This window comes from Ostrea edulis, chromosome 8, assembly GCF_947568905.1.
Source record: "Ostrea edulis chromosome 8, xbOstEdul1.1, whole genome shotgun sequence".
Taxonomy (NCBI): domain Eukaryota; kingdom Metazoa; phylum Mollusca; class Bivalvia; order Ostreida; family Ostreidae; genus Ostrea; species Ostrea edulis.
Genome location: NC_079171.1, coordinates 3,373,693 through 3,385,921, shown reverse-complemented (window position 1 = coordinate 3,385,921; position 12,229 = coordinate 3,373,693). Strand labels below are relative to the sequence as shown.

General features: G+C 34.6%; 1 protein-coding gene across 1 annotated transcript; it reads left to right on the top strand.

The window, feature by feature from the left end:
• The first annotated feature begins 338 nt into the window (after positions 1-338).
• Positions 339-11,153, top strand: LOC125660952 (uncharacterized). Its single transcript, XM_056147834.1, has 3 exons — positions 339-448; positions 5,773-6,201; positions 8,028-11,153. Exons 1-3 carry the CDS (start codon positions 436-438, stop codon positions 9,857-9,859), a joined length of 2,274 nt encoding a protein of 757 aa, XP_056003809.1. The 5' UTR covers positions 339-435; the 3' UTR covers positions 9,860-11,153.
• Positions 11,154-12,229: the final 1,076 nt, after the last annotated feature.

The window sequence follows — 12,229 nt, the reverse complement described above, 5'->3', positions numbered from 1 at the left end:
GTAGCTCAGTAGGTTAGCGTGGCGACTGCTGAACTGTAGATCGCGTATTCGTGTCAAGCAGTGTTTTTTTTTTTCCAGATTGCCTTGTACTAAAACTGTATTTTTGACTTAAATAAAGTAAAATTGAAAGTTTTCAATTTCATAATATTGTTGTATGATGCATCCTCCACTTTTCATCCTTATCAAATCTCTCTGGTGTAGCAAACATCCTTAACATTGACCTCATTCCAGTTGTAATATAGCGCCCTCTGTTTTGCTTATATTACTTTTTTTGTTGGTAAAGTTAGTTGATATTCAGACTGTTCTTTTTCAGGTCGCTAGTCTCCGGTTGGTATATAAATAGATTTAAATATCTGTCCCTGGTGTTTGTGTACACCTGGAGTACAGGTAAATGAAATTTTAAGTATATGACCGGGAACACCTCCCGCAGACAGAATGGCCGATCGAGGTAAGACTCCCCCGGGATTCGGGGACCGTTTTCTTAATTTAATTAACCCACATTGCATTAATCTTTGATGTTTGACATATAACGTTATACCAACACTGAGCGTAGCTTTTAAAACGTTTTGTCTACAATAGGAATATTGCGCAAATCGGTCTCTCGGAATGTTTAAAGGGGAGGGGGTCAGGTTTCTTCAATCTAGCTTTATAGGGTTATAAATTAAGAGATTGTTGTCGAGGACGACCTTTAGAAATATTTATTAAAAGTTCGCAAACGTGATAAAAAAATCCATTATACGGTGTTTATTATGTTAAAATTCTTCCCTCGTTAAGTTTTTGTTTTAGATGTATATTATTTCCTGTGTCGTTGTGTTTACTTTAGCGTGTCATCTAACGGCCAATACACACCAAATCGGATAAAAAAGCTCAATAAACACCGAGACATGTTCTCTCTCTCTCTCTTTCTCTCTCTGTCTCTCTCTCTGTCTCTCTCTCTCTTTCTCTTTTATTTTCTCTCTCTCTCTCTCTCTCTCTCTCTCTCTCTCTCTCTCTCTCTCTCTCTCTCTCTCTCTCTCTCTCTCTCTCTTTCTCTCTCTACTTCATTTTCTTTTTCTCTAAAACAAACATTTTGTGAGTTATACGTTTTGGGTTTTTTTTCCTGTTGCTATAGAGAAATAATCCGTACTACAAACATCCTACCTCTTTCCTTATAAAAATAACCCCAGTGCTAAATTTTGAATGTCAGAAAACACAGGTTGGGGTTTTTAAAAATAATTTCAAATATTCCTTTAAATATTCTAAATGTTTATACAACTGAATGAAAACTCGGTGTACAGATTTAAAGCATTCATGTATTTCTATTGTTATGATACAGGGAAGATTTTTGTCCTTGAGAAAGAATCCATTGCAACTCGACACGATCGAATCCATATTTACATGAGATTGATAAAGACGAGGGTTATTATAAACACATCAAATCTGTACGCCGACATTCTACATGAGATTGATAAAGACGAGGGTTATTATAAACACATCAAATCTGTACGCCGACATTCTACTTTCCGTGGGTCGGTGGTCTCTTCCCGGGTACATTGTATCTGGGTTCTCTCTTCCACCAATAAAAACTGGGCGCCACCAGAGAACTGAAAAATTGTTGAGTGTGGCAGGAAAAAATCATTCAAGCAATCAAGATATTTTAAAATAAAAAAAGAAAACCTTTTGACACACTGATATACATACACGATATATAGTTCTAAGTAATATACACATTGATATATATATATAAACAGCATGTAGTACTCAGTATTATATCTGTCTACATGTATACACATTGATATATATACACAGTGTGTAGTACTCAGTATTATATCTGTCTATCTGTCTACACATTGATATATACACACAGTGTGAAGTACTCAGTATTATATCTGTCTATTTGTCTACACATTGATATATACACACAGTGTGAAGTACTCAGTATTATATCTGTCTACACATTGATATATACACACAGTGTGTAGTACTCAGTATTATATCTGTCTATCTGTCTACACATTGATATATACACACAGTGTGTAGTACTCAGTATTATATCTGTCTATTTGTCTACACATTGATATATACACACAGTGTGAAGTACTCAGTATTATATCTGTCTACACATTGATATATACACACAGTGTGTAGTACTCAGTATTATATCTGTCTACACATTGATATATACACACAGTGTGTAGTACTCAGTATTATATATGTCTATCTGTCTACACATTGATATATACACACAGTGTGTAGTACTCAGTATTATATCTGTCTACACATTGATATATACACACAGTGTGTAGTACTCAGTATTATATATGTCTATCTGTCTACACATTGATATATACACACAGTGTGTAGTACTCAGTATTATATCTGTCTATCTGTCTACACATTGATATATACACACAGTGTGTAGTACTCAGTATTATATCTGTCTATCTGTCTACACATTGATATATACACACAGTGTGTAGTAATCAGTATTATATCTGTCTATCTGTCTACACATTGATATATACACAGTGTGTAGTACTCAGTATTATATCTGTCTATCTGTCTACACATTGATATATATACACAGTGTGTAGTACTCAGTATTATATCTGTCTACACATTGATATATACACACAGTGTGTAGTACTCAGTATTATATCTGTCTATCTGTCTACACATTGATATATATACACAGTGTGTAGTACTCAGTATTATATCTGTCTACACATTGATATATACACACAGTGTGTAGTACTCAGTATTATATCTGTCTACACATTGATATATACACACAGTGTGAAGTACTCAGTATTATATCTGTCTATCTGTCTACACATTGATATATACACACAGTGTGAAGTACTCAGTATTATATCTGTCTATCTGTCTACACATTGATATATACACACAGTGTGAAGTACTCAGTATAATATCTGTCTATCTGTCTACACATTGATATATACACACAGTATGTAGTACTCAGTATTATATCTGTCTACACATTGATATATACACACAGTGTGAAGTACTCAGTATTATATCTGTCTACACATTGATATATACACACAGTGTGTAGTACTCAGTATTATATCTGTCTACACATTGATATATACACACAGTGTGAAGTACTCAGTATTATATCTGTCTATCTGTCTACACATTGATATATACACACAGTGTGTAGTACTCAGTATTATATCTGTCTATCTGTCTACACATTGATATATACACACAATGTGTAGTACTCAGTTTTATATATGTCTATCTGTCTACACATTGATATATACACACAGTGTGTAGTACTCAGTATTATATCTGTCTACACATTGATATATACACACAGTGTGTAATATGCAGTATTATATCTGTCTACACATTGATATATACACACAGTATGTAGTACTCAGTATTATATCTGTCTACACATTGATATATACACAGTGTGTAGTACTCAGTATTATATCTGCCTATCTGTCAACACATTGATATATACACACAGTGTGTAATACTCAGTATTATATCTGTCTATCTGTCTACACATTGATATATACACACAGTGTGTAGTACTCAGTATTATATCTGTCTATTTGTCTACACATTGATATATACACACAGTGTGTAGTACTCAGTATTATATCTGTCTACACATTGATATATACACACAGTGTGTAATACTCAGTATTATATCTGTCTACACATTGATATATACACACAGTGTGTAGTACTCAGTATTATATCTGTCTATCTGTCTACACATTGATATATACACACAGTATGTAGTACTCAGTATTATATCTGTCTATCTGTCTACACATTGATATATACACACAGTGTGTAGTACTCAGTATTATATCTGTCTATCTGTCTACACATTGATATATACACACAGTGTGAAGTACTCAGTATTATATCTGTCTACACATTGATATATACACACAGTGTGAAGTACTCAGTATTATATCTGTCTACACATTGATATATACACACAGTGTGTAGTACTCAGTATTATATCTGTCTACACATTGATATATACACACAGTGTGTAGAACTCAGTATAATATCTGTCTATCTGTCTACACATTGATATATACACAGTGTGTAGTACTCAGTATTATATCTGTCTATCTGTCTACACATTGATATATACACACTGTGTGTAGTACTCAGTATTATATCTGTCTACACATTGATATATACACACAGTGTGAAGTACTCAGTATTATATCTGTCTACACATTGATATATACACACAGTGTGAAGTACTCAGTATTATATCTGTCTACACATTGATATATACACACAGTGTGAAGTACTCAGTATTATATCTGTCTACACATTGATATATACACACTGTGTGTAGTACTCAGTATTATATCTGTCTACACATTGATATATACACACAGTGTGAAGTACTCAGTATTATTTCTGTCTACACATTGATATATACACACTGTGTGTAGTACTCAGTATTATATCTGTCTACACATTGATATATACACACAGTGTGAAGTAATCAGTATTATATCTGTCTACACATTGATATATACACACTGTGTGTAGTACGCAGTATTATATCTGTCTATCTGTCTACACATTGATATATACACACAGTGTGAAGTACTCAGTATTATATCTGTCTACACATTGATATATACACACAGTGTGTAGTACTCAGTATTATATCTGTCTATCTGTCTACACATTGATATATACACACAGTGTGTAGTACTCAGTATTATATCTGTCTATCTGTCTAAACATTGATATATACACACAGTGTGGAGTACTCAGTATAATATCTGTCTACACATTGATATATACACACAGTGTGTAATACTCAGTATTATATCATTGATATATACACAGTGTGTAATACTTAGTATAGTAATGTGATATAGACACATAAACTGTAGATTTGTTCTCAATAATGTATTAACAATATTGAAGTGTAACCTGATAGTCTTCTGTAAACCTTTAGCCATAGCTTTGTTTGAAAATCTTTTCGCACAGAGATCTGAAATTACTAAGTGAGTGAACTGTATAAATGAATTTGAATGATTGTAACTTGCTATACACTTTGTGAAATCGAATTTAATTTTATGATATTGGTGAATCCAGAAGTATTATCCGCCGGACTGACAATAATTCTTCCATTGAAATGATCTATACTCTACCTCCGATTTCTACCACGGAAACGGTGGAGACTCTATCCACTTTTTATCCAAAATTGGCGAAAAATTTATGCATTTCCAAAGATATTGAGAAAAAAAAATTGGTGTTAAAACTGATATTTCCTATCGACGCAAACTTTGTTCAGTTAGTGAAAATTAGCCACATAGACGGATTTAAATGTTCAGTTAGTGAAAATTAGCCGCATAGACGGATTCAAATGTTCAGTTAGTGAAAATTAGCCACATAGACGGATTTAAATGTTCAGTTAGTGAAAATTAGCCACATAGACGGATTTAAATGTTCAGTTAGTGAAAATTAGCCGCATAGACGGATTTAAATGTTCAGTTAGTGAAAATTAGCCGCATAGACGGATTTAAAAATTTTCCCCGTAAGCCTTTCAGAATTGTTCTTTGTACACATTGACTGTGGAAGGTGAAGATAACGAACAGTGATCAATATCCTAGATTACACAATAGATAATTGGGTAAACATTTACCCCTGGACACACCAGAGGTGGGATCTTGTGTCCAGATACATGTACGCATGTATTTTGAATATTCAACGGTGAAGTGGTCGTATTGTCCTACTAAAAGGATTTTAAATTTTAATTTCATTGTTTAGATGCAGATCCAAAATTTTCCGATGTCTGTGGCGAGAACGTCGAGCTATCTGCCAACAGGAAGCGAGCTAAATGGTGCCATGTATATTCTGCAGGAAGAATCTTCGCTTCCCGCCAGCTGGTGGGAGACGAATCTTTGGATGTTTTATTGGACGGAAGCGGTCACATGGGTATGGGGATAATCAAATGTGATCCAAGTCTACTGAGAGATATACGAGATGGTGTAACTGGATCCTGCATGCCAAAACATGTGACCGACATTCGGGTACACAAACGGGAATGTTCCGTGGGCGTTCAGCAGCGGAAAGAGGATAAAGCAACAAAATTATTCATCACGTATTCGGGTCAAAAGGTCGTCGTTAAAATAAAGCACGAGGAGGCTTACTGGCTTACATTTGAACTGAAGTTTGGCTCCATTGTCGTAAAATTCAGTAAGTATGATGCTATGCTTGATATATTCAGTAAGTGTGTTTGTGTTGTAATATTCAGTAAATGTGTCTGTGTTGTAATATTCAGTAAGTGTGACTGTGTTGTAATATTCAGTAAGTGTGTCTGTGTTGTAATATTCAGTAAGTATGTCTGTGTTGTAATATTCAGTAAGTGTGTTTGTGTTGTAAAATTCAGTAAGTGTGTCTGTGTTGTAATATTCAGTAAGTGTGTCTGTGTTGTAATATTCAGTAAGTATGACTGTGTTGTAATATTCAGTAAGTGTGTCTGTGTTGTAATATTCAGTAAGTATGTCTGTGTTGTAATATTCAGTAAGTGTGTTTGTGTTGTAAAATTCAGTAAGTGTGTCTGTGTTGTAATATTCAGTAAGTGTGTCTGTGTTGTAAAATTCAGTAAGTATGACTGTGTTGTAATATTCAGTAAGTGTGTCTGTGTTGTAATATTCAGTAAGTATGTCTGTGTTGTAATATTCAGTAAGTATGTCTGTGTTGTAATATTCAGTAAGTGTGTTTGTGTTGTAAAATTCAGTAAGTGTGTCTGTGTTGTAATATTCAGTAAGTATGACTGTGTTGTAATATTCAGTAAGTGTGTCTGTGTTGTAATATTCAGTAAGTGTGTCTGTGTTGTAATATTCAGTAAGTGTGACTGTGTTGTAATATTCAGTAAGTGTGACTGTGTTGTTGTAATATTCAGTAAGTGTGTCTGTGTTGTAATATTCAGTAAGTGTGACTGTGTTGTAATATTCAGTAAGTGTGTCTGTGTTGTAATATTCAGTAAGTGTGTCTGTGTTGTTGTAATATTCGGTAAGTGTGACTGTGTTGTAATATTCAGTGTGTCTGTGTTGTTGTAACATTCACTAAGTGTGACTGTGTTTTAAAATTCAGTGTGTGTGTGTTGTAATCTTCAATGTGTCTGTTTTGTAATATTCAGTAAGTGTGTCTGTGTTGTTGCAATACTCACTAAGTGTGACTGTGTTGTGATATTCAGTAAATGTGTCTGTATTGTAATATTCAGGAAGTGTGTCTGTGTTGTAATATTCAGTAAGTGTGACTGTGTTGTAATATTCAGTAAGTGTGACTGTGTTGTTGTAATATTCAGTAAGTGTGTCTGTGTTGTAATATTCAGTGTGTCTGTGTTGTTGTAACATTCACTAAGTGTGACTGTGTTTTAAAATTCAGTGTGTTTGTGTTGTAATATTCAGTGTGTCTGTGTTGTAATATTCATTAAGTGTGTCTGTGTTGTTGCAATACTCACTAACTGTGACTGTGTTGTGATATTCAGTAAGTGTGTCTGTGTTGTAATATTAAGTGTGTCTGTGTTGTAAAATTCAGTAAGTGTGTCTGTGGTGTTATAATATTCAGTAAGTGTGTCTGTGGTGTTGTAATATTCAGTAAGTGTGACTGTGTTGTAATATTCAGTAAGTGTGTCTGTGTTGTTGTAATATTCAGTATGTGTGTCTGTGTTGTTGTAATATTCAGTAAGTGTGTCTGTGTTGTAAAATTCAGTAAGTGTGTCTGTGTTGTTGTAAAATTCACTAAGTGTGACTGTGTTGTAATATTCAGTAAGTGTGACTGTGCTGTTGTAATATTCAGTAAGTGTGTCTGTGTTGTAATATTCAGTGTGTCTGTGTTGTAATATTCAGTGTGTCTGTGTTGTAATATTCAGTGTGTTTGTGTTGTAATATTCAGTAAGTGTGACAGTGATAACTTACTTATAAACAACATGAATGCGTGTCGCTAACTTACTAGTAAACAACATGAATCTATATCAATAGTGTAAAATGAATTCCAATTTTGTTTACCTCTTCCAGACAATCCTGGTATTTCATTTCACCAGAATGCCGGCAGAAACGTAACTTTCCTTGACAAAGAGCGAAGATCAGCCAAGCTAGAGGTAGAATATCCAGCGGTCACGTGTTGTCTTTGGCGGAAGCTGCACATGAACGAGTACGTGACCTTCAGTGTTCTTCCACTCAAGGACAAAGAAAAGGATTTGTCAACATATCACGTGGTACTTGGTGTCAGCCAATTAGCGCCAGCACAGCTCCGAGGACGGGACCCGGAAAGTTTCAAGGCGGATTCCCGCGCACCTCTACCGTATCGTTGGAGAGTAATCAATCGATTTGACAAAGACGTGTGTTATGGAGAACTCCGTGTCGGGGTGAGCCCAAAGGGCCGGGTTCGTGCATTCCATTCAGGTGGATTTGAAACAGAAATGGATTTGGATACGGAAATGAGATCTTCGCAATATCTATTTGTTCTTAGTTTGTTTCGAACAGAGGTTAGAATAAAAGACTTGGTGGTGGAGGAGACGCATTATGACTACGCAGTACAGTCCTTTCGGAAGGCCTCTAAGAGGTACAACACTGATGCACTTTATGTAGACGTGATTGATGATGATGCCCCTGTTAACGGTGATCAACAGAACAAACAAGATTTAAGGCGAATGAAGAGCAGAAGTTTTCCAATGGCGCTTCCAACGCAAATGGAGAGGGATGATAGAAGTTCTTTGGCTCTTAATCAACCAGCCGAAAATTACTATGATGACATCGCATTAGGCAGTCCTCTGCACTCAAAGAGCATCGACTTCCCAAACGTTACACCGCATATTAACGCAGTGTATTGTGACGTCATAGGAGATGGCGTTGCAGAGAGTAGCGAATTTAATAGAGACACGACGTCAGAAAAAGCTGACTGTCATTACGACGAAGTAGATTTTGAGAAAAATGCAAATTCAAAGCAAACGAAAAAGAATAACAAATCACCTCACATGATTAAAAAACCTGTCTCAAAGCTTCTGGGTAAAGTGCAAGGAATTAAGAATGTATTTGTGAAGAGAGCAGAACATCCGTATGATGAGATCGGTGATGACGAAATCAAAAATCGTAAAACTAAGAACAACTTTGGAAATACGCTCATATCAGTTCTCTCCAAGGACGAGGACGTCGTTGAAAACACGTATTGGGAAGTGAAAGAGATACCAAGAAGCGAGAAAGAAAACCAAGCGGAAGTAACATCATCCTCTGAAAAAAATGTTATTGGATCTATAAAATCAACCTCAAATTCCAGTGAAAGTGCCGTACCGTTCATAAAAGTATCAGATATGGAGCAAATAACCGCCTCAGGAATTACTAGAATACGCGAGCAACTGGGGACACACCAAAAACAGGGAACTCAACAATGCACTGGTAAAAGTGAAAGTGAAACCAAACTTAAAAGTGATGATTCATCCATGAAAGAAGAGCATTCGGGAAACAAAGTAAATGTTAAGCTATTGATTCAAAAATTTGCGGGAAACGAAAATGAGGCTGGGAAAATCCACAGCTGTGCAATACGTGAGAAAAAGACGAGAGCCCCATTACTTCACATCAGTCCATCAGCACCACTTCTCGTCATGAGATCAAAATCTGACGAGAGTCTCGGACTTTCTCGCTCTATCTCGGATAATCCTGCTGTACTTCAAAACCAAAATGACGCCCAGTTAGCAAAAAAACCAAACAGTGAGAGTACTTCAGATATACCGCATGCCAAGGAGGAATCGGGAGTGCTGAACGAAACTTTTGACTCAATAAATCTGTTGTTGAATATAGGGAAGGAAAAAAAACCAGGGAAGAAAAATAAAACAAAGGAAAAGAAAAAGTGATCGAGCTCGAAGTTCAATTAATTGATTATACTTTGATGCCAGTGCCATATGAATGCAATATTACAAGTAACTTCTTTACTCCATTCTGTCCATGGATCTAGTTCCTGAATGAGATGATATGATGACATTATATTTACGATTCGATTGTTTGTTAATTCTCATCACAATTCTATGGAGCGCCAAATTAACATAAACTCAAATAATTGAAGATATCTTCAATTATTTGAAGATATCATCAATTCAATTATTGCTCTCTTTAATTGAATTAATGCGCGCATTAAATCCATTATTGCTCTCATCAAATGAATTAACGCGCGCTTCAATTCAATTATTGCTCTCATCAATTGAATTAATGCGCGCATCAATTGAATTAATGAGAGCAATAATTGATTTAATGCGCGCATTAATTCAATTATTGCTCTCTTCAATTCAATTGATGCGCGCATTAATTCAATTAATGAGAGCAATAATAGATTTGATGCGCGCATTAATTCAATTATTGCTCTCTTCAATTCATTTGATGAGAGCATCAATTTAGTAGAAATATTGCTCGCAATAATTAATTTAGAGCTCGGTTTAGATAATTTGATGATCTCTTTAATTCCGTTGAAGATATCTTCAAATCATTTACAATGCTTTTGTATAAGGAATTAATGCGCGCATCAATTCTTTTAAAAAGAGCAACAATTCAATTAAAGATATCATTAATTCAATTGTGGATATGTTGAATTGAAGATATCTTTAATTATATAGTTGCTCTCTCTTAAAGAATTATTGCTCTCTTCAAATGAATTAAAGATATCATTAATTCAATTGAAGAGAGCAATAATTTAATTAATGCGCGCATTAAATCAATTATTGCTCTCATCAAATGAATGAATGCGTGCATCAATTCAATTATTGCTCTCATCAATTGATTTAATGCGCGCATTATATCAATTATTGCTCTCTTCAATTGAATTGTAGTGCGCATCAATTCAATTGTTGATATCATTAATTCATTTGAAGAGATCATCAATTGAATTTAAGCGCTCATCAATTCAGTTGAAGAATTAATGCTGTCATCAATTCAATTAATGCGCGCAATAACTCAGAATTGAAGATATAATTAATTATTTGAAGAGATCTTTAATTCAAATTGTTGCGCGATTCAAATGAATTGATGATATCTTCAAATAATTGAAGATATCTTCAATTATTTGAGTTTATGTTAATTTGGCGCGCCATACAATTCTCATCACTATTATCTTTTCCTACTGTTGGTGTTTTATCAATAAATAGGTCTACTCTACAATTCTTCTTCCTTTAACAATCTCAAGGTTCCATAGATATAAGAGGGGTTTCTAATGTGTCTTTCCTGCAGTGACACATAGCGGGTACAGAGAATTGTTTCCTACCCCAGCACTGAAATTGGAACTCACGATTTACGATCATCAAATCCCACCAAGTCTCAAATTCGAAACCCATTTCTTAAGAAGTGACAAGGATCAGAGATCATTATCAACTTCTTTCTGCTAAGTTAACGCTGTTCTCAGAAATCAAGATCCCTGTGTCCTGACGCTCACCTGAATCCATTATGTCATTCACTGTAGGAAAATGAATTCTTAACCCTAAGAGCCGTGTTTGGGATGTTCAGACATAGTCGGGTACACAGGTAGAATTACACATCCCACTGCACCGCCCGCTTGTAGAATTAAACTCAAGATAAAGGTATGGTCACAGGCCTCAGTAGGTGTCTCAAATTTGTAGATACATTTATGTGCCATCAATGACTACTCAGGTGAACGTTTGGTGTACCTCAAGATCATCAGTTGAAAGAGACTGAAGTCAAAATTTCGATTACATATATCTTTTAAAGATTAATCTATCACAGATTTTTTTTAATGATAAAAAAAGTCAATTACAAACATATGCTTAAAATTTTAGTTATTAAAACGCAATTACCTCATGTATAGCTCTTATCCTTAGACGAATTTGACTTCACTTTTTGGCACTCTTTTCCCCCCTAAAATAGCTCTTACAAGTTTATTGTTTCCCCTAAAACAGCTCTTAAAGTTTATTGTTTTACCTAAAATAGCTCTTACAAGTTTATTGTTTTACCTAAAATAGCTCTTACAGGTTTATTGTTTTACCTAAAATAGCTCTTACAAGTTTATTGTTTTACCTAAAATAGCTCTTACAAGTTTATTGTTTTACCTAAAATAGCTCTTACAGATTTATTGTTTTCCCCTAAAACAGCTCTTAAAGTTTATTGTTTTACCTAAAATAGCTCTTACAAGTTTATTGTTTTACCTAAAATAGCTCTTACAGGTTTATTGTTTTACCTAAAATAGCTTACAAGTTTATTGTTTTACCTAAAATAGCTCTTAC

Bases quoted from the DNA above. Each gene is read 5' to 3' on its own strand.
- LOC125660952 (XM_056147834.1), top strand. The intron at 6,202-8,027 runs GTAAGTATGATG...TACCTCTTCCAG, and splicing joins CTCCATTGTCGTAAAATTCA to ACAATCCTGGTATTTCATTT.